Genomic DNA, 20958 nt, shown 5'->3' on the forward strand with positions numbered 1-20958 from the left:
GACGAGGCTGCGACTCTCAAGTGGCGTGCGGCGTAGCCGCGTCTAGCGAGGCGAGTGCGCGACGCACGCAAGTAGCAAGCTGAGCTCACGGCAACGGCGGCCGCCGGCCGGTGGCCAGTGAATCAGCGACTGAACCAGAGAAGACTGAAGAGCAATCATGAATCGGAAGGGCAAATACAAGGCCAAGTCTAATACAAGAGGTAAATAAAGTGCAATTTGAAAAATTACTTTTAACTTGAATATTAATCTTTCGACAATTCGACTTCGCCATACCTTAAATTTTTTCCGTCCTCCGCCACTGGTTTTCATGAGGGTATAGTCAAAGACTAATGGAAAATTGGAATTCAAGAAAAGTGTGTTAAAGAAAATGTGAGTCAGGTACTTTTACCTATTTCGTTGAACATCTAATATGCATGAAGGTACTCATAACAAAAAGGAAAACTGAAATCGATTGAGTACGCAGATTACGTGCCTGAGGTCAGGTGGTACAGCGAGCAAAGGCTGGGGCACCAGGCAATAAAGCTACACCCATGTAGCAGCAATTATTCTTATGGTCTCTGGTAATAGCATTATTATTCAAACAGAAATATATCAACTTCTTATATTTCAAAGAAACAGGGAAGAACAAGATGAATCAACAGCATCTTGTGTTGAGGAAAATACCTATATGCGAGTATTGCGGTGCTATAAGATTACCAAACGAGGGGCTCAATTTTTGTTGCAGGCAAGGAAAGGTTAATATAGTGAGCACACCAATTCCGCCTAATATGTGTCGCATATTTACAAGCCAGACAGATAGAGATGCCTTGTATTTCAGAAAAAATATACAGTTCTTCAATTCTCATTTTTCATTCACAAGCTTTGGAGCTAATGTGTACCATAAAGTCGCTGCTGCAGCTGGTGAGCATTTCACGCCGATTTCCTATTTCTTTTATAGATTATAATAAATAATCGTCCTTGCTGAATTATGAATTTGTGTAGGTACTGGTATATACACTTTCAAAGTGCATGGATAGATTTACCACAGATTGGACCAACTGAGACCGGGGAAAGAAGGCCCCCATCATATGCAGTTGTACTTCTATGGCACTGATGAGACCTTATCACAAAGAATCAAAAGATCACCCCATCTTGATTCAGAATTGATTAGGGCTATTCTTCGAATACTTGAGAACAATCCGTATGTTCGTGTCTTCAGGACTGTGGGTCAGATGCAAAATTTGGACGAGTTGAAGATTGAATTGAACACCAGTATTTCTGTTGATCAGAGAAGATATAATGCACCTGCTATGGACCAGGTTGCAGCTATCTGGCAGGATGGCTCTGATGAAAAAAATAAATTTAAACGGAGTATTATGGTTTTTCCAAATTCTGGGGGACCACAATTTATACGGGCATACCATGGTTGTTATGATCCGTTAGCGTATCCTATCCTATATCCCGGTGGTGAGACTAGGTGGGAGGACAAGAGTATATTGTTGGAGGAAACACCTACAGTACGCTTTTCGCGAACTAGACAGAAATATACAAAGCGAAAATCTAAGGGTATGTCATCTATAATATTAATTGTTAGTTAATATATTATATATTATATTCATTTCAGTTTATTAAAGCTGGTAATATAATAACATACATTTATATCACTATTGAAAACAGATGCTCTGAAGGGTAATTCTCAAGCGACATGTAGATCGGGTGTTAAACGGAAACATGTAGAAACAACAAGTAAGATGTCACGGACTGGTGGTTCGTCCACCAGACTACATTTTTCCTTGCTTTCCATCATGTTTTTATCATATTTAAAGTGCTTTAAATATGAATTCTTAAATGTGCAGTTCAAGATATTTGTGAGAAACAAGGTGACTGTGACGACAACATGGATGAGGACGGGGAAGGAGGTAAACTTTATACACTGTGTCTTGGATGTTTTTTCTAAAAAAATCATGTTGGTTAATTATAAAGTATATATTATATAATTATTTACTATTATTATTGTTCATGTTTAAAAAATAGGAGGTGGGGGGGGGACATTGCATGTCAGTGCAAGAGAGTATTATTGCTATATGATGCAGATCCGGAATGGAGTTTTTAATATATTCTTTCATGGTGAGAGGCTTTTTCAGCAATGGATAGTGGATATGTATGTCAAAATAGAAAGTATGTGCTTAGATTGGTACTCCAATCCAGAACACCAAAAAATTATTAGAGCGGATATCTATCAGGTATAATTAATTAGACTACTAGCATTTATCAGTACTCTTATGAATTTTTTTGATATGTGCTGTTTGATTCGAGTGGATTTGTTTTCAATGACAGGGTATAATGGACACTATTGCTGCCGGAGAGCATAGAGGTCTGAAGGCTGGTAAATTGGTTGTTTTATCTAAGAATTTTCCTGAAAGTGATAGAGATGTGCAGTGCAGATTCATGGATGCAATGTCATTAGTTGCTAAATATGGAAAGCCAGATTACTTTTTAACCATGACTTGCAACCCGTACTAGCCGGAGATCACAGAACTTTTGTTGCCTGGGCAGACTCCTCAAGATAGACCGGATATTGTGGCGAGGGTTTATCATGCAAAACTCATTGATTTCCATGATTTTGTTATTAAGAAGGGGTTCTTTGGGAAAGTGGCAGCTTGGGCACACGTTACCGAGTTTCAGAAAAGAGGTTTGCCGCATGAACATTTCTTGCTTATAATGGACAACAGTTCAAAGCTTAGTGGGCCAGATGATTTTGACAAATATATTTCAGCAGAACTTCCGGATGAAAAGAAATAGGGTTTTTTTGTCTACGGGTCATTCCCAAAGTATGGTTTTGTGCAGCACACACTGCTGTTTTTGTTTTTGTGCCATGGACACTCTAAATGTATCATTTAGCTACTTGCACACCAGCCACATTAAAAAAGGAATTTGCAGCTACCGAGAGGGCACAAGCCTTGTAAATGGACAATATTGCCCTTGCTATATTTTGTGGTTGACGAGCAGCAGCTGCTAGCCTTATCTCTTCTTGCTTTTGGACGGCAGCGACTAAGCTGCGCTGCCATTCCTGGCTCCTATGGCTGCTGCCGCGCTGCGCCGCCATTTTGGATCCTAGCTGTTGGCGCCGGCGCAGCGAGCTTCCTTCGTTCCCCCTGGGCCGGGCGGGCTGGCTGCGCGAGCAGGGAGGCAGGCAGGGCGCGCGTCCACCACGTGGGAGCACAAACACCACCACCCTAAGGTATGGATTCGATTCCTGTTCCGCCTCCGCGTTGCTATGCTTGCTCGGCGGGATTTGGCCCCGGATTCTGAAGGGAAAAACTTGCGAAGGCAGCTGGGATTCGATGCCGTTGAATCGATCCCAAATCATCATCCTCGAGTTGGGCGGCTACACAGTGTGGGATCTCCAACAAAATCTTTGGACATGTCATGGGTTCCAGATGGGTAAGATTCGAACCCTTCTTTGTGCATGTCCTCATTTAATTTCAGGTCTAGGGTTCAAAAAAGGAAAAATAGTAGAATTGGGGATATAGGTTTTCATGATCTGTTTGGTTCGATTTAGTCTGTGATATTAAATTTGTCTTAATTTCTTTTGCATTTGCTTCCATTAGGATGGACCGTAACACAGCCTGTAGGTTTGCCATTCGCATACCGGGCTATGAGGAGCATGATACACATGTGTATCATGTTACCTGTGATAAAAATTGGGTTCGCGATAAGGATACAATTTCGTGGATGGATTTCTATGCTGATCTAAATGTCGAGATAAAGCGAGGTAGTAACCAAAGTTTATTGGTAAGCTTTTGGGACAAGATTGCATGTAAGTATATGGATATTGATTCCGACTCATCATTGCTTGCCGCAATTGATATGTACTAGGACATTAGAAAGCTTCCTCTAGTAGTTTCCATGATTAACCAGTCTAGTCATGAAAATAAGTCCGATACTGATCTTACTATTGTTGATATGAAAACAAGTCAGCTATTGATATATCCTATTGAAAACAAGTCAGCTGTTGTTACCAGTGTAGCTTCTAACACTGTGGAAAGGCCTACTAATTATCTTGCTTATGACATTGAGGAAAGGCCTATTAATTATCTTGCTTATGACACTGAGGAAAGGCCTACTAATTATCTTGCTTATGACACTGAGGAAAGGACTGCGGATGATCCTTGGGGTGAAAATGATGAAATAGAGTATGTTGGTGTAGATGATGAGCATGTTGAGCCTAGTTCTAATACTAGTTTGGATTACATTCCTAACACCGATGAAGAAGATAATGATGACTGCATTGTTGATGATGGGAAAGGTTGTGAGGCTGTTGAGCATATAACTGACTTAGAAAATCCCAAGATAGCTGTTGGTGTAACATTTGAGGATAGAGAAACCTTCTAGAGAGCTATTAGGCAATATGCCATTCTAAATGAGGTTGAAATTGCAGCTCCTTACAATGAAGCAAAGAGGTATAGAGGATTCTGCAAAGCTAAGAGATGCAAGTGGAGAATACATGCATCACAATTGCAGGAGGAAAGGACATGGATGGTAATAAATTTATGTGTCCCTTTTTCATATACTTACGTGGCTATACTTATGTTCCTTTTATGTTTGTTTTTTAATTATGATATTGTTTGCAGATTAAGAAGATGCCTAACAAGCACTACTGCAAGAGTACAAGTAAAGTACAGAGCAATTGCATGTCTAATCAGTATTGGGTTAGGGATAGGGTAATTCAATGGCTGAGACAAGACCCTACAATTGGTGCTTCTGCTTTGAAGAAGAAGTTGGAGGAGAAGTACTTGATCATATTGTCATATTGGATTGTGTACAATGGCAGGCAGCTAGCACTTGATGAGGTTTTGGGCAAGTGGGAGGACAGTTTTGACTATGCTTTTGCATTTAAGGCGGAAATAGAGAGAAAGTCTCCTGGAAGCATAGTAGAGATAGATTATGAGAAGGTTGGGTCCAAGATCAGATTTAGCAGGATGTTTGTTGCTTTGAAGCCATGTATTGATGGATTCAAAAATGGGTACAGGCCCTAATTGGGCATTGACTCCATAGCTCTTACTGGAAAGTGGAAGGGACAACTAGCTTCAGCTATAGGCGTGATGGACATAACTGGATGTTTCCTGTGGCATATGGAGTATTTGGATAAGAGACACAGGAAAATTAGGGATGGTTCTTGAGCAAGCTATCAATGGCAATTGGATCTCCACATGGACTTGTCATTTCAACTGATGCAGGAAAGGGCATTGACATAGCTGTGACTAAAGTCTTCACCAATGGAGTAGAGCATAGGGAATGCATGAGGCACCTGTATAAAAATTTTAAGAAAAGATATCATAGAAAGGTTTTTGAGAAGAACCTATGGCCAGCAGCAAGAACTTACAGGAAGGATATATTTGACCATCACTATAATATCATGAAGGCAGCATCAACAAAAGCAATGAAATGGATTGAGGAGAATCGCAAGCACTTATGGGCAAGATGTTACTTCTCTACAGCTAGCAAGTGTGACTATGTGACCAATAACATTGCTGAAGCCTTCAACAATGGGATAAAACATGATAAGTCACTGCCTATTGTAGAACTTATGGATAAAATTAGGCAAAAAAATCATGGACAAGCTATTTCAAAGAAGAAATCTAGCCATGAAATTGAACACTAAAGTGCTGCCACACATAATAAAGGCTCTCAATGCAAAGAGTATAGGACTGTCTGGTTATTCAATCCATAAAGGTGTTGGCCACTTAGCAGAGATAAGTGGTGTTTACAAGGACTTAACTCCTTGGAGACATGTTGTTAACCTAGAACAAAGAACTTGTAGCTGCAAGAAATGGCAACTCACTGGACTACCATGCAATCACGCGATCAGTTTGATCTGCTCTTATAGGGGTTTAGAGTTTGAGGATTATGTAGACACCTGTTACTCTGTCTCTAAGTTCAAAGCGGCATATGAAGGTTGGATTGAACCAATAGCAGATCGAACACATTGGCCTCAAGTACACCTAGGATTCAAGCTATGGCCTCCACAACTCAAGAGAGCAGCAGGTAGACCAAGAAGTAGGAGAATAAAAGCAGTTGATGAGGGTGGCACAAAGAAAAGGAAGAAATGCAAGAGATGTGGTCAGTTAGGACCCATGCAAAAGACTTGCAATGAGACTTTGTATGACTCAGATGCTCCACCGCCTGCACCACCAAAACCTAAGAGAAACAAAACCAAGAAGAAGAAGGAAGCAGCAGCCAGTCCAAGTACACCTAAAAGAAAGAAGCCCAAGAAGATGAAGGAAGCAACAGCCAGTCCCAGTACTCCTAAAAGAAAGAAGGCCAAGAAGATGAAGGAAGTGATAACAGAAGTAATGCCCAGCCCAAGTACACCACTTAGGTTGCAACAGGCATCAGCAACACCATCAAGCCCATTTGACCTAAACTGTAGTCCTAGAGCACTAACTCGAAGGTAAATACCTACACAATTTTCTTTGACTAATATCCTGATTTTTTCCCCTAATCCTTGTTATCTTTTACCGCCGAGCTAAGAAAATTGCAATGGAGGAGGCTGAGGTGCATGGTAGAATGGCGCTAGAGCATCTTATGCAGTTCTGATATGTATGCTTTTGTGTGCAAGCAAACTGCATAAAGCCTTTTGGCATGCTAAATTAATGTAGGGTACCCATTAATGTAATTTGAGATGTGAAGACTAAGATTAGTGACATGATGGTCACATATTCCATACTAAGATTAAGATTAGTGACATGATGGTCACTTATTTTGTGACATGTTATGTTGTGTAAGAAAATATTATGTGTGTGACTACACTTATATAGTCAGTTGGTGCGGTTTGATATTGCACTTGTCCAATATATTAAAAACGTGATATTTTACTACAGTCCCAGATTTTGGTGTATTACATGGTCATGGGCATTTCAGTCTTTTTACTAGGCAACCTGTAGCTTCCCAAACTGAGAAAGACTAATTTAAGGGAGGTGGTGTGCTTCATACAAAACCACATTTTTGTAGTGCCCATGAGACTAAATCAAAGTGTGGAGTGTGTTGTACACAAAGCCACCGTTTCAGGATGTCCAGCAGACAAAAAACCCAAAGAAATACCCTCTTCTCCATGAACTTGTCTGCAAATATAAGATGAATGACCCTTGTGGTGTTCTTAACAGAAATTGTGGTTGCATGCAGGATGGTACATGCCGTTTCAGATACCCTAAACAGTTCAGTGAGACCACGGAGCAAGGAAAGGACGCATATCCTATATACAGAAGACGGAATGATGGTCACAAGGTATTTGTGCGTAAGAAATGGTTGGATAATAGATGGGTTGTACCATATAATCCAACACTTCTGATGAGATATAATTGCCACATCAATGTTGAAGTTTCAAGCAGTATCAAAGGTTGCAAGTATCTTTATAAATATGTATACAAGGGCACGGACTGTGCATCATTCGCAGTTGCGAATCAAGACCAGAATGGAGAGATAGAGATAAATGAAATTAAACAGTACAGGAAAGCACTGTGTATAATGTCTATTGAAGCAGTATACCGGCTCTATAGGTTTCCAATATTTTCTATGTATCCCCATGTTTTACAGATGCAAATTCACCTTCCTGGCATGCACATGGTCCCATTCAATGATGACGACAACCTTGAAGATGTGCTGGAATGCGCTAGGAACCAAAGATCGATGCTAACAGAATTCTTCATAATGAACAGTGAAGATCCAAATGCTCGAAGATACTTATATAGGGAATTTCCAGAACATTATACATGGAACAAGTCCAAAAAAGTTTGGTCTACTAGAAAAAGAAGTTACCAGATTGGAAGGTTGGTGTATGCGTACCCGTCTAAGGGCGAAAGATTCTATCTTCGAGTTCTTCTAAACCATGTTCGAGGTCCAACATCATTCATATCAATCAGAACAGTTTGTGGTGTGGTGAGTCCTACTTTTAGAGAATGTTGTGAGAAACTTGGTCTTGTTGAAACAGATAGGTCACTCGACAATGCACTTAGCGAAGCAGTAGCTTTTCAGATGCCATGTGCTCTCAGAAGAATGTTTGCCACTATTATAGTTTTCTGCGAGTACACAAACATTCGTACCCTCTGGGATAAACATTTTGAATCAATGGCTGAGGACTATGTGCGTGTTCATGGAAATTCTTCAAGTGTTGAACAATTTGTCCTTAGGGACATCGCGGATATTCTCTCCTCGATGGGTAAAGACATTAGAAATTACGGCCCGCCACATATGCATCAGTCTGGTAATATATTTTCCCAACTTTATTTGCAATGATGTGAGACAAATAGAGATTATTATAGGGAACTAACTGAGGAGAGGAAAATTATTGTATCTGATGAAGATATTAAATTAGCCGAGTCTCTCAATACTGAACAAATGGAAGGTTTTAACGAAATTTTTGATCATGTCATCAGAAATAAAGGAAAAGTTTTCTTTGTGGATGGTCTTGGTGGGACCGGCAAGACATATCTTTACAGGGCTCTTTTGGCCAAAGTTCGATCTACGGACCGCATCGCAGTGGCTACAGCTACATCCTGTATTGCAGCATCCATCATGCTTGGTGGTCGTACGGCTCATTCGGGGTTCAAAATTCCCATAAAACTCCAAGATAATTCTGTTTGCAACTTTACTAAACAAAGTGGTACTGCAGCACTATTACGTGAGACGTCTTTAATTATATGGGATGAGGTTGCGATGACACGAAGGCAGGCTGTGGAAACATTTGACAGATCGTTACGGGATATTACAGGATGTGATTTACCGTTTGGTGGTAAAATAATGGTATTTGGAGGGAATTCAGACAAGTTCTACCTATTGTTCCTAGAGGTACTAGAGCACAAATTTGTGACACTACCTTACTTCAATCCTATATATGGGATGATATCAAGATAATACGGCTGAAGCAGAACATGAGGGCTCAGAATGATGTATGGTTCTCGCAGTTTCTATTAAGAATTAGTGATGGAACAGAAAAGATATTCCCAAATGATTATGTGGATCTACCAGATGACATTATGCTTGAGTATAATGATGATCAGTCTATTGATACTCTCATTGATCATGTGTTTCCTGATCTAGCTAACAACTGCACCTCCGTCAGTTACATGCATGAGCGTGCTATCTTGTCAACAAGAAATGAGTATGTTGATAGCCTCAACGTGATGATGATTGCAAAGTTTTCTGGAGAAGAAAAGGTTTACTACAGTCATGATTTTGTAGATGATGACTCAACTAATAACTATTCTCTTGATTTTCTGAACTCAATTACTCCAAATGGTCTTCCTCCGCATGAGCTTAAAATTAAGAAGAACTGTCCTATCATACTTCTTCAAAATCTGGATCCTCATCATGGACTATGCAATGGAACTCGACTTATAGTGAAGACTTTTGAGGACAATGCAATTGATTGTGAAATTGTAAATGGACATCATGCTAGAAATCGAGTTTTTATACCAAGGATTCCTTTGTCTCCATCAGAGGATATTTCACTACCTTTCAAGTTCAAGAGGAAACAATTTCCAATACGACTCAGTTTTGGAATGACTATAAATAAAGCTCAGGGTCAAACTATACCAAATGTTGGGATATATCTTCCAGAGCCTGTTTTCTCTCATGGACAGCTATATGTTGCCTTATCAAGAGGTGTTTCACGTTCAACTACATGGATGCTAGCTAAACCTAACAAAGATCTTGATCCCACCGGCAGGAGAACCAAAAATATTGTTTTCAGAGATATTCTACGGTCTTCAAAATGAAGGTATCTCATATGATGTATCCTTTTTAGTGTAGATGTTATTGGTTATCAATAATACATTATAAATTCAAAGGGCCAATCTTATTGGTTTTTTTTTACTTAATGGAACTTTAATCGTTTGCAGTGACACCGGAGTCCATCATAAATGGGATATGAGTTGGAAATTAAATTCTGGCGACATACTGTGAAGATTCTGCATCATTAAATTTTTTATAATATGTATGTTAGATGTGGCATTCATATGTGGATTTTCTGAAAAAAAGATATACTACAATCAAGATATGACCAATGCAAATATTGTATTCTTATCTTTACCCTCCTATATAATTCTTGCGATGTTTTTAATGGGTTGCATGTATGTATAGTCATATCCATATGATCTGTATATCTCAAAATTTTCATTTTGGGTAAATTTGTATCGAACAATGTAATATTGTATCCACAAGTTAATAGTAGATGTGGCTATGAATACATATTTTTTTGTAACACAATTCTTTTATTTGGTTTTTTTAAAACACGTGTGTGCTGCACGTGCACCTTACTAATTAAAATAATAAAGCAATACAAGAAGCAAGAAAATCGGAGCTGAGCCGGCCAGAAATTATTGGGCTGGTATGGGCCCCCACAAATCAGTGGTGCAGCAAAACCAGGCCTTGTTTGATCAGACCTCTCTGTGCTGGTCTGCCCCTCTGGCCCACCCACAGTGATCATGCCAACTCCTCGGCTGTTCGCTGCATCTTCGTTGCATCCAGCCAACAGTGTTTCTCTCTCACACAAAACCAATACCAGCCACCAACACCAGCGAACAGGATTTTTCTGAAACAAAAAATCAGCACTAACTACCGGCGTCAGCCAGCCGAACACAGTCTCCGGAGACAAGCAGTCGGCAGCCGTCGTGGCCTCGTGGCCCCATGGACATGGACGCTGGGCACGACGCCGTTTTCTAGCTTGTCGGCTGTCGCCTTCCGGCGCGTGACGGCGTCACAGCACCCACTGAGCAGCTGGACTGTAGGGCCCACCACTGAGCATCCTGGCCCGGTTGCAGCCAGACGCGTCCAGGCCTCCTGGGCCCCACCGACCCAAAGCTCTCGCCGATACGTTGGTAGGGCCTACCCACTACTAATCATTCACCCAGCCCTCCATGACATCGTGGGACCAGGATGCCCGGGCCCGTGGCGTGTCGTCTGGTAGGGACGCGTGTCGACGTCCCATTGGAGGGAGGCTGTCTTCTTATACCGCCCGTGGCGAGAGCTGGGAACAGAAAGCTGAAAGCGCGGAGAGGCATTCCCCCCCTCGATTCGAAAAGGGCAAACCAGCAGCGGCGGCGGCGAGGTAAAACTACTACACCCCCCTCAAATTCCTCCGCTGCTCCTTTAGAATTTCTCAATCGAACCCTAGATTCGGCGCACTGGTAGCGCGATCGAGCCAGATCTGGTGTGTTTTGAGCTTCCTCGAGCTTAACCGGCTGAATCTGCGCTGGTTGCTCGTCGGGGTTTGGGGGGAATCGGGGGTAGTTCTAGTCCTGATGCTGTGGAGCTCAAATCATTCCCAGTGTAGATAGATAAACTGCCCTGCTTCCCGCAGGTTCATCCGCTCCGCCTCGCAAGCAGCGGCTGATCCACGAGCAAGGGGTCTAAGCTCCCTCGATTCTCCAGCCATGAAGTGCCGCTCGGATTCGTCGGGCGGGGGCGAAGACCACGAGGCACCGGCCGCCGCTGCCACGGGGGGTGGCGGCTCTGGCGAGCCGAGTAAGAAGCAGCGGACGGAGGAGCCGTCCTCCAGCTCCAGCGGGGCGGGGGAGTGCTCGCCCTCGTCCGCGTCGGCGGAGGCTCCACCGCAGCGGGAGCAGTCGGCGCCGGATGCAAGAGAGGGCGCGCAGCTGCCGCCGGGCGCTGATGCAGGAGAAGGGAGCGAGGAGGCGAGGGTGCCGGATCTCGGGGAAGACCTGGTGTTCGAGGTGCTGATGCGAGCGGGGGCGCGGACGCTGGCGACCGCGGGATGCGTGAGCCGGGGCTGGCGGCAGCTCGCGCGGGACGAGCGACTGTGGGAGGCGGCGTGCGTGCGGGAGTGGCCAAACCTTGGGTTATCCGAGCAGATACTTCGCATGGTCGTGCTCTCGTTCGGCGGCTTTCGCCGCTTGTACGAGCTCTACATCCTTCCGGTCCAGCGCCGTGCTGCAGGTGTGCCACCTAGGCAACGGAGGGGGCAGGTACCGGTGAGACTGGGCCGCGATCAGGTCCAAGTCTCACTGTCCCTGCTCTCGACCTCGTACTTTCTGAAGATGCCTAATGGTCCTCCTCCTAAGAAGGACAAGGATAACGATAAAGATAGGAATGGAGGTGGTCAGTGTGGGTGATGAAGTTCGTGAAAAATAATGAGCCTACTTCCGAAGCAGCATCACCACAAGCTGTTTATGCAATATCAGTTGGCCAGATCATGGTTCTTTACTACATTTGTGGCAGTTAGATTGTGATGGTATCCCTTGATTGGTGGATGAAAAAGACTAAGATAGGTGTGTATGCACTGATGTGGAGGCAGATAAACTGCATGAGATGGGATTGAAGGGGGTTGCAGTAGTTCCTTTGATAGCTACCTAGTCTATGTGATATGTACCTGCTAAATTACACAAGATCAGATAACGTGTAAAGTTTCCTTGAAATATATATGCCACGAGAGCAGCAGACGTCTTTGTGCTGTCGTGCCTTGTACTTTCTAAATCCCCATGAGTCAGAGGGCATGCTTTGGTAGAGAGGGTATGTTTAAGCATAATAACTTTATAATTTGGGAAATAGCTGATGTGTTGTTTTCTGCTACTAAAAGTTCAGTTTGGTTCTGTTTTTTTTTCATCCTACTGTTAGGTTTATTAAGCCAACATGATGCTTTACAGTTGTGTGGGATCATGTAGTTCATTTCAGATGGATCAATCTGTTTCTTAAGTTGATTTATTTTTTCTCTCAATTTGCGTCTTCAGAATTTTGATCTTCATTCCTGATATTTTATCCTTTTTAGGTAAAATTGTGATTTTTTTGTAAGATGTAAAGTTTACAAATTGCTTCACTGTTGTTTCTTTTTGGTGTGGTAATTAGCGTTCAACTCACCAAAGTTTTTTTTCTCCCCTTCAATCCTCCAGTTTGACCTTTGGTGAACTGTTAGAAACCATAAACAGTGAAGATGTCGCTGCCTGCTGAGCTTTCCCGTGAGGAAAACGTTTACATGGCCAAGCTTGCAGAGCAGGCTGAGAGGTATGAAGAGATGGTTGAGTTCATGGAGAAGGTGGCTAAGGCAGTTGATTCTGAGGAGCTTACTGTGGAGGAGCGCAACCTTCTGTCAGTTGCTTACAAAAATGTCATTGGAGCCCGACGTGCCTCATGGCGCATCATATCCTCCATTGAGCAGAAGGAAGAGGGACGTGGCAATGAGGACCGTGTCACTCTTATCAAGGACTACCGTAGCAAGATAGAAGTTGAACTCACCAAGATATGTGATGGAATTCTCAAGCTCCTTGATTCCCACCTTGTCCCCTCATCCACGGCTCCAGAGTCCAAGGTCTTCTACCTCAAGATGAAGGGTGACTACTACAGGTATTACAATAGTGCTATTGGCATTTCAAATTTCCGTAAATCCTATGTTGCTGGATTGTTGTATCATTTTGGTTGAATTTGTGTAACAGGTACCTTGCGGAGTTTAAAACTGGATCTGAGAGGAAGGATGCAGCTGAGAACACCATGGTGGCATACAAAGCAGCTCAGGTTATTTTCTTCTCCTGCATTGCAGTCCTAATATTAAATTTTGTTGGCTGGGGCATAGTGTTTTTCATATATCCAATTTATCATTCAGTGTATTGTGTTGCTAATTCCTTTTCTGCTAAATCTTTCAGGATATTGCCCTGGCAGAGTTGGCCCCCACTCATCCTATTAGGCTCGGGCTGGCGCTCAACTTCTCAGTATTTTATTATGAGATCCTCAACTCTCCTGATCGTGCTTGCAGTCTTGCTAAGCAGGTTTGATTTCTGGATACACTACATAACTGTGTACTGCTTCTCCTACCAATCTTTATGAAAGTATGGACTGAATGTTAGCTATGTGGAGTAATGAGCCTGATGATACTTTCCTAAGGATTGCAATCCTTATGAAAGTATGGACTGATGCATTGCACTAGTTTTGATTAAAGCTTGTAAAATATTGTTTATATGTGAGCACTGAGCAACGAATGATTTGTGGATCTGAACTAGCAATGAAGATATGTGATAGGGCATCATGATAAACTAAATAACATTTGTAACCACCATTTTTTTTATAAAATTCTGCAATCATAAGATTAGTTACCATGCGTTCTTATGTTGAGTGAATTTTCTTGATCCAGTTAAGATTTGGCATTGAGCCATTGAGTATGCCCTCCTTTTCCCCCTTAATCTTTTTGAAAACTCAGCAGCTGTCCTTTTCCAATGTAATTGAGCTTTATACCAGTCCTAAACATTCTGCTTTAATTGTGCCAGGCTTTTGATGAGGCCATCTCGGAGCTGGATACCCTGAGCGAGGAATCCTACAAGGACAGCACTCTGATCATGCAGCTTCTGCGTGATAACTTGACCCTGTGGACTTCAGACATCTCGGTATCTCCTTCGTCCTAGCATATTTCCCACTCACATCCTATTTTTTTTCCCCTTGGGGTCAATCTATATATTCAAATTCCATTGCTTGGCTCTAGGAGGATGCCGCCGAAGAAATCAAGGAGGCTCCCAAGGGCGAGTCTGGAGATGGGCAGTAAAGATGATCCATGTCCCCAAAAACTACATTTCAGTGTTCGGTCTCCTAGCGAATCTGTCATGTGCTCTGGGTTCTGATTTCGTCCATATAGGTTGTATTGCTGCTTGTGATAGCTGGAAATTGGTGACTCCCTTCTGTGCTGTGGTAGAAAGGCTTGCAAGTACCATGCTGCTTGGCAGGTGTCGTCAAGCTACACTTGGTTGAGGGAGCCTTTATTTGTTCGAATCATTGGCGTTACTTTGTATTTGTAGGTTGGTCTACCTGTTTCTTTTGTCTCCATGTTCGTGTCTTTTCTATTGTTGATTGATTTTGATGTGTTTCCGTCAATGTGCATGCATGATGCCCTTGAACTGAAATAGTTTTTGCCATCTAGTTGTGATGCTGGATGAATGTTCAGGCCTCTGCCCTGGCAGTGTTTTTTTTAACCACGATTACCATGATGATGGCGTGCATGCGCGCCTAGAGCCCATCCATGAGCCATGAGGGGTGAGCAGGCGCGACACGAGCTCGTCGATGAAGATGATGGAGGGCGCGTTATTTTCGGCCTCCTCGAACTCAGCAGGTTGCTCTCGCTCTCCGCTTCTCCCCGGCCATCTTGGACATGATCTCCGGCCTGTTGATGCAAGAGGAAGACGGCGCCCGTCTCGTTCGCCACGGCACGCGGAGGCCCGTAGACGAGGATGCTCTTGGGGGCTTCACGCCGATGTACTTGAACAGCCGCGTGTGCCTGTGCGGCAGGTCGACGAGCTCCATGATCTGCTTGCGCTTGCGCATCCCGCCGACGTCGTCGTAGCCGAAGCCGTCGAGCCCCCTCCTCGTCCTCCTGCCTCCACGGGCTTACCGTCGCAAAAGACCTCCGTGCCGTTGGCGACGATGCAGTAGTCCGCGGCGTGCTCGTGGCGCGCGTGCACGGACACGACGTCGGCACGTGCGCTAGCGCTAGGTTCCGAAGCGGCATCCCCGCCGAGTGGTGATGGTGGTGGTGGCATCGAGCCTAGGGATGGCAACGGGTCCCCGATCCCCGATGGGGATTTCATCCATTAGGGGATTAAAACGAGGATATTCTGCTCCCCGCGGGGAGCTTAATGGTTCAAAAGTGATCCCCGTCGGGTGGAACGGGGATGGGAACGTTCCATGGCTCCCCGTCCCCGATCCCCGTCAAGATCCGTTTAAAGGTCTGCATTGTCTGATTGTCACAATTTGGCCCAGTTTGGCCCAAGGAGCAACGGCAGCCCACTTGACTCATCCATTCACAACCACCACGACCTCCCCCGGTGCCTTATCCGCTCTCTGCCCTGGTGCCTCATCCTCGTTGACTCAACGCCTCGTCTCTCTCCCGGTGGTCGCCGAGCCTCATCCTCTCTCCCAGTCCCAGGCCTTGCCCCGAGCTCTGCTCCCTCGATGGTCCAGGCGCCGGCGAGCCCTCCTCTCTTCTCCCTCGATGGTCTAGGCGCCGGCGAGCCCTCCTCGTCCCGCCCTTCTCCCGCGGCGCACCCTCCCTGCTCTCTCTTTCTCTCTCTTCTCTCTCCCTTGCCCCAAGATCTGCAGCAGCAGCTGCAGCGGTGGCAGGGAGATGTCTGGCCGGCGGCCGCGCACACGGGCCGGCGCAGCGAGCGGAGGCGCGGCCGTGGTGAAGCCTCCTCGAGCTCAGCCATGCCGGGGAGAAGGGGAGGGCCGGCCAGATCTGGCTTTCCCGGCGCGGCGTTGGGAGCCCCCTCCCCCTCCGCGTCGAGGGAGATGGCAGCTGGGGGATCCGCCGTGAGCCCGTGACTCCCCTTCTTCCTCAGTCCTTTGTGCTCGAAATCTTCGGGGATCTATCGGGGTAAGAGGCCCCGTCGGGTACGCAATCCCCGCTCGGGGACGGGGACGGGAAAAATCCTTCCCCGCGAGTGGGGACGGGGATGGGAACGGGGAGATTTTACTCTAGCGGGGAGCAGAACGTTCTGCAGATCCCCGGCGGGGATGGCCCCGTTGCCATCCATAATCGAGCCGGACGAGTCCCCGGCTTCGTTCTTTTTCTGGACGGGCGCCATTGTTTACCCGACTCCAAAAAGGCAAAAATTATCTGCATTTGGCTACGCGATTGTGATCTCTGCCATCACCGTCTTTGCCAGAAGTAACGTCGTGGCTGGCCAGGGGCAGCGCGCGCGCAGGCAGGGGGTTTGACAAGTCAAACGGGCGGGGCCCAGCAGATCTCCCAGCTCCCTGAACCTCGCATCGTCACTCGCACGCCCCGTCCGTGGGCGCCCGTGATCGTCCCGCGCCAGCGACGACGACGATGCGTCGGTGCGCGCTCCTCGTCCACCTCCTCATCCTCGTCCTCGCCGCCGCCGGCGCCGCCGCCTCCTCCCGCCTGGCCGGCGGCGCCCCGGGCTCGGCGGGCGCCCCCGACGGCGTGCCCGCGGAGCACGTGCAGTGCCTGGAGGACCTGCTCCCCTGCACGGCGTACCTCAAGACGGCCAAGCACCCCTCGCAGACGTGCTGCACCGCCATGCACAACGCCGCCGCGGCGGAGATGCCGTGCCTCTGCAGCCTCTTCGCCGACCAGGAGCTGCTCAGCACCTTCAACGTCACCCGGGACCAGATGTTCCGCCTCCCCGCGCGCTGCGGCCTGCCCGTCGGCTGCCGCGCCGGGGCCACCGCCGCCCACGAGCCAGGTCAGTTCTTCGCAGCCCCGGCCGCCGCCGTTGCGTTTATTAGCCATCCCCCGATCACCTGTTGCCGGGTGCGGGGGTGCAGCGATCCATGGCGTCTGACGCTTGAATGCTCGTGCGTGTGGTGGCGGATGCACGCAATGCAGTCGTGGAAGCGCCGCCGCCCCCCGCCGGGACGCACCACCACCAGCACGGCGCCTCGCCGAGGAGCAGCGAGTTCTGGAGCGTCTGGCGCGTGGCCGCATCGGTGGTTTTGGGCCAAATGGTGCTAATGGCTGCGGTATTCTAGGCTTTTTGGGGATGATCTCTTCCTAATCTTTTTTTTGCTACCTGCAGAATGATCCGTGCAGCTATTGATTTTATCACCTCAGTTAGTTAATAGACACAGATAGTATCTGTTGTAGTATATAGATGTAAACGCACAATGCCTATTAACTGAGCAAAATGGTCGCGCGCACACACAAAATCAACCGTGATGTCAATGCAGATCATATGTAAATATATGCCTTTGATTCTTATCAGAATAGATGTAGAATAATTGAGAAAATAACTTCAGACTCCAGTACTCCATAGAACCAGGTTTGCCACCACAGGTTACAAGCTCAAGATTATATACTAATTCCAAAGCGAACAAGGTTACTGGACATCACAGGCGAAAGAAATTTCCCTCGCACCGAAGAACTGAGTCAAGTAACAGCCCGAAAGCTAATGTTAAGGTTCACATGACAGATTAGTGCATAGTACATGAAGATGGTTACAACAGATGAACAGGTTGGTTCCTACATATTTGCATGGAGGGCGATTATTGTTCTACTCTCCTTAAACCTTCTGCAGTTAAATGCGGAATACAGAGTACACTAGCTAGTAGACTGGCTCATGGCCCCTCATCATGGATGGCCTAATGGCTCAACAGCGGTTCTGAAGAGAAGAATATAGGCCTTATCCACTGAGAAGTACAAGAAACCTCCCAACGAGTGAGTCACATAGGAACCAAAGCTTGTTCCAACAATGCAATGCCAAGCAGGGCCATATGCTGTGTCAAATTCCTGCAAGATGGAAGTACATTCAGTTATAAGTTATAACTTATATACATCATGGAAAATTCTTTTTGTACAGTTGCTGAGTAATTTTATACCAAATTCCTGGGTTAAAAAAATCAGTTAATATGCACAACCAATGTTCTGGAACATATATCCTGTGCAGACTACATGGATGACGTTATAGGACCCAGACTTACTTCATTCAGCATGCTTGCAGGTTACATGAAACTAATAGTCAGAGTAATAGTTAGTATTATCACGCCACATTATAAAAGAGATACACAGATACAACAAGTTAGCATATTCTCCCTTATTCTTGTCTTTCTTGTGCCTGACCATATTAAACGAGAACATTCAGAGGGGAAAATTTGATGATGCCGGGTGTGACTAGAACTATCAGGAATTGCCAATGTGCTCTGATTTCAGCATTTGTCCTTTAGGGATTCCACATCCTCTTATAAAAGCATCACTCCAACAAGGCCGCAAGAGCAGCGTTTCATAAAAGGAGCCCTTAATGATTCCACAAAATGGTGACTTAAAGGCCCTAAGATTGTTTCATGATACAACTACAGCATAATATGCTAACAAGTCATCCAGATGAGACTATTCATAAGATCAGCTAGTCTTGTGTGTGTACAATTGTACATGGAGCTAATCTATCAGTTAGCTCCACAGTTAATATATACTGAATGCAGCAGGCCCACACAAACAGATATGGATACCTACCTAGATCCAGATGTAACAGTTGCATTTGTGGTGCATGGAGCTAAGTAACAATATCAAGGTTGGGACCAAATGAACATCTCTAACTGAAGGAAATGTCGACATTGTCAGTGTCCTCAACATGTCCCTTTCAATTGTTCAAATAGATGCCGCGTCACAATTGTGCATCTTTACTAACTAAAGGTAGCCTAAAATGCAATCCATGATTAGCTTCCTGTACCAGTGTCTACCCTTTTTCTTCTTTTCAGGTCATAACCAAGTGAAGGAGCCAATGAATTAGGCTGTGAAGACACTAGCAGCACAATCAGACATGTGACTCCATGTCTGCCTATAAATCTAATTTTTTAATCACTAAAACCAGAACCCATAACGCCATTCTCACACAAGCACCTCTAGGAGTCCCATTTCATCTCAGTGGAATCGAACCAAGTGAATGTGAAAACTGGATCTCTGATTTTAGACCCCCTTCCAATGACCCAACAAAGTCTGTTTATGAGTTATGAGTAGCCAATGTGGGGAGTAGCCACATTCCTGCTCCTAGTACAACACCAACATTAGTAACACCTGCCCCAATCCACATCTACATTCGTATCACTATCAGCGTCTGCACGGCCGCATTCTCTGCACACAGCCAGAGACACATGGTATGCCGTACTACGTGCCAATCCCAAGAGAAAGGCGGAAATTAACTAGCGGTCGCTGCTTGTGCGGTGGCGTACCTTCTTGAGCGCGAGCGCAAGGCGCTTGCTGTCGAGGCGCGGCATGGCGGCGATGGCCTCGTAGGCGAGCCGGATGGCGCGGCGCTGCAGCGGCAGGGCCATGTCGGCCGCCCGCACCCGCACCGACAACTTCCTGACGCCGCCCTCCTCCTCCTTCAGACCCCCCTCAACTTTCGCCTTGATCTCTTTCCCTTTGGCGCCGCCGCCCTCCCCTCCGACCTCCCGCTTCTCCTTCTCCTTCTCCTTCTCCTCCACCGCCGCCAGCGCCGGCTTGGCCTCCCCACGCCTCCCGACGGCAGGCTCCGGCTCCGGGTTCGGTTCCGCTGCCGCCGCGGCCTCGGGCTCCGGCACGGGAAGAGGAGCGGGGGCCGGGGCGGCGCCGAGCTTGGTGCGGCGGATGAGCGAGCTGAGGTAGCGGCTGCGGCGCTCGAGCTCCTCGGACGCCGGATCCATGCCGGCGGCGCGCGCGACGCGGGGGACGGCGTCGCGTCTCTCGGAAGGGCCCAGCCCGCCTCGCCTCACCCGCGGCGGCGGGCGAGCATGGCTGGTGGTGGTGGTGGCTGGCTGGCTCGCTGCCGGTTGGCCTGGCCGCTTCGCCGAGGTGGGGGATTGGTCGGTCGCGTCGCGGCCAGTCAAACCACGGCACAAGACCGCACTGGCTTGGCTCGGCTGCTTGTTTGGGCTCGGGAGGTGGGGCCCCTCTCCTCTCCTGGCTTTCCGCCGCGGATGGCGACCGCACCGGCTTGTCTTGTCCGGCTTGAGGCCGTGAGCATGAATGGTATAAATTATTTTTTGACTAGGGTTCCGATAATGATTTAAATATTATTTTTAGATATTCACATTTTTAAAATATTGGATACGGATTTGGATGTCGAATTCGGATAAGAGAAGGGTAATATCCATCTGAACGTGGATATCCGGTCGGATAGTTACGACGGATATTAGATTCAGATAATTGTATTACATACAATTTATATATTAATAGAAATTTGATTAATGTCTAAACATTTATAAGTGATTCTTTTCAAATCAGAAAAACGAGTCGGCTCCCCCTCAGCGAGGCTGAGGCACGAGTGTCACTGTCAGTGCGCAATAGGAGAGGAAGCGGTGTCGGTTTTGCCTTCGGTGTCGATGATCGAGTCGAGCACCGCCGCGGCCGGCGAGCGGAAGCCTAAGAGTCGGGCGATGGACAATCCAAAATATGTTGTAACTTCTAGTTACAATTTGGACCTCGTTTTGCTATGAATTTAACTGCAAATTAATAAAATCGAAGCCTTATATATTACTAAGGTACTATACTTT

General features: G+C 46.1%; 4 protein-coding genes and 1 long non-coding RNA gene across 6 annotated transcripts; 4 read left to right on the plus strand and 1 right to left on the minus strand.

Moving 5' to 3' along the window:
* Positions 1 to 9634: 9634 nt before the first annotated feature.
* On the plus strand, positions 9635 to 10009 carry LOC120656962. Its single transcript, XR_005668047.1, has 2 exons — positions 9635 to 9757; positions 9879 to 10009. It is a non-coding gene; the product is annotated as an uncharacterized LOC120656962 (long non-coding RNA).
* A 939-nt stretch (positions 10010 to 10948) lies between these two features.
* Positions 10949 to 14888, plus strand: LOC120706425 (14-3-3-like protein GF14-E). Of its 2 annotated transcripts, none has more exons than XM_039991075.1 (6): positions 10949 to 11086; positions 12885 to 13335; positions 13425 to 13503; positions 13632 to 13754; positions 14250 to 14366; positions 14462 to 14888. In XM_039991075.1, the coding sequence occupies exons 2-6, from the start codon at positions 12926 to 12928 to the stop codon at positions 14519 to 14521; spliced, it is 789 nt and encodes a 262-aa protein (XP_039847009.1). In that variant the 5' UTR covers positions 10949 to 11086; positions 12885 to 12925; the 3' UTR covers positions 14522 to 14888. The 2 variants fall into 2 exon arrangements, with proteins under 2 accessions (XP_039847009.1, XP_039847017.1); XM_039991083.1 differs by having other exon boundaries at positions 11017 to 11086; positions 11339 to 13335.
* Positions 10987 to 14878, plus strand: LOC120706436 (F-box protein GID2-like). The gene is made up of 6 exons (XM_039991096.1): positions 10987 to 11086; positions 11339 to 13335; positions 13425 to 13503; positions 13632 to 13754; positions 14250 to 14366; positions 14462 to 14878. The coding sequence occupies exon 2, from the start codon at positions 11412 to 11414 to the stop codon at positions 12108 to 12110; it is 699 nt and encodes a 232-aa protein (XP_039847030.1). The 5' UTR covers positions 10987 to 11086; positions 11339 to 11411; the 3' UTR covers positions 12111 to 13335; positions 13425 to 13503; positions 13632 to 13754; positions 14250 to 14366; positions 14462 to 14878.
* Positions 14889 to 16482: 1594 nt separating the features above from the next.
* LOC120655131 (non-specific lipid transfer protein GPI-anchored 7-like) lies at positions 16483 to 17667 on the plus strand. The gene is made up of 3 exons (XM_039932849.1): positions 16483 to 16680; positions 16937 to 17177; positions 17321 to 17667. The coding sequence occupies exons 1-3, from the start codon at positions 16483 to 16485 to the stop codon at positions 17461 to 17463; spliced, it is 582 nt and encodes a 193-aa protein (XP_039788783.1). The 3' UTR covers positions 17464 to 17667.
* Positions 17668 to 17716: 49 nt separating this feature from the next.
* Positions 17717 to 20313, minus strand: LOC120706446 (translation initiation factor IF-2-like). The gene is made up of 2 exons (XM_039991108.1): positions 19657 to 20313; positions 17717 to 18220 (listed from the first exon to the last, which is right to left on the minus strand). The coding sequence occupies exons 1-2, from the start codon at positions 20107 to 20109 to the stop codon at positions 18062 to 18064; spliced, it is 612 nt and encodes a 203-aa protein (XP_039847042.1). The 5' UTR covers positions 20110 to 20313; the 3' UTR covers positions 17717 to 18061.
* Between the last annotated feature and the right edge of the window lie 645 nt (positions 20314 to 20958).

The sequence above is a fragment of the Panicum virgatum genome, chromosome 1K, assembly GCF_016808335.1.
Source record: "Panicum virgatum strain AP13 chromosome 1K, P.virgatum_v5, whole genome shotgun sequence".
Lineage (NCBI taxonomy): Eukaryota > Viridiplantae > Streptophyta > Magnoliopsida > Poales > Poaceae > Panicum > Panicum virgatum.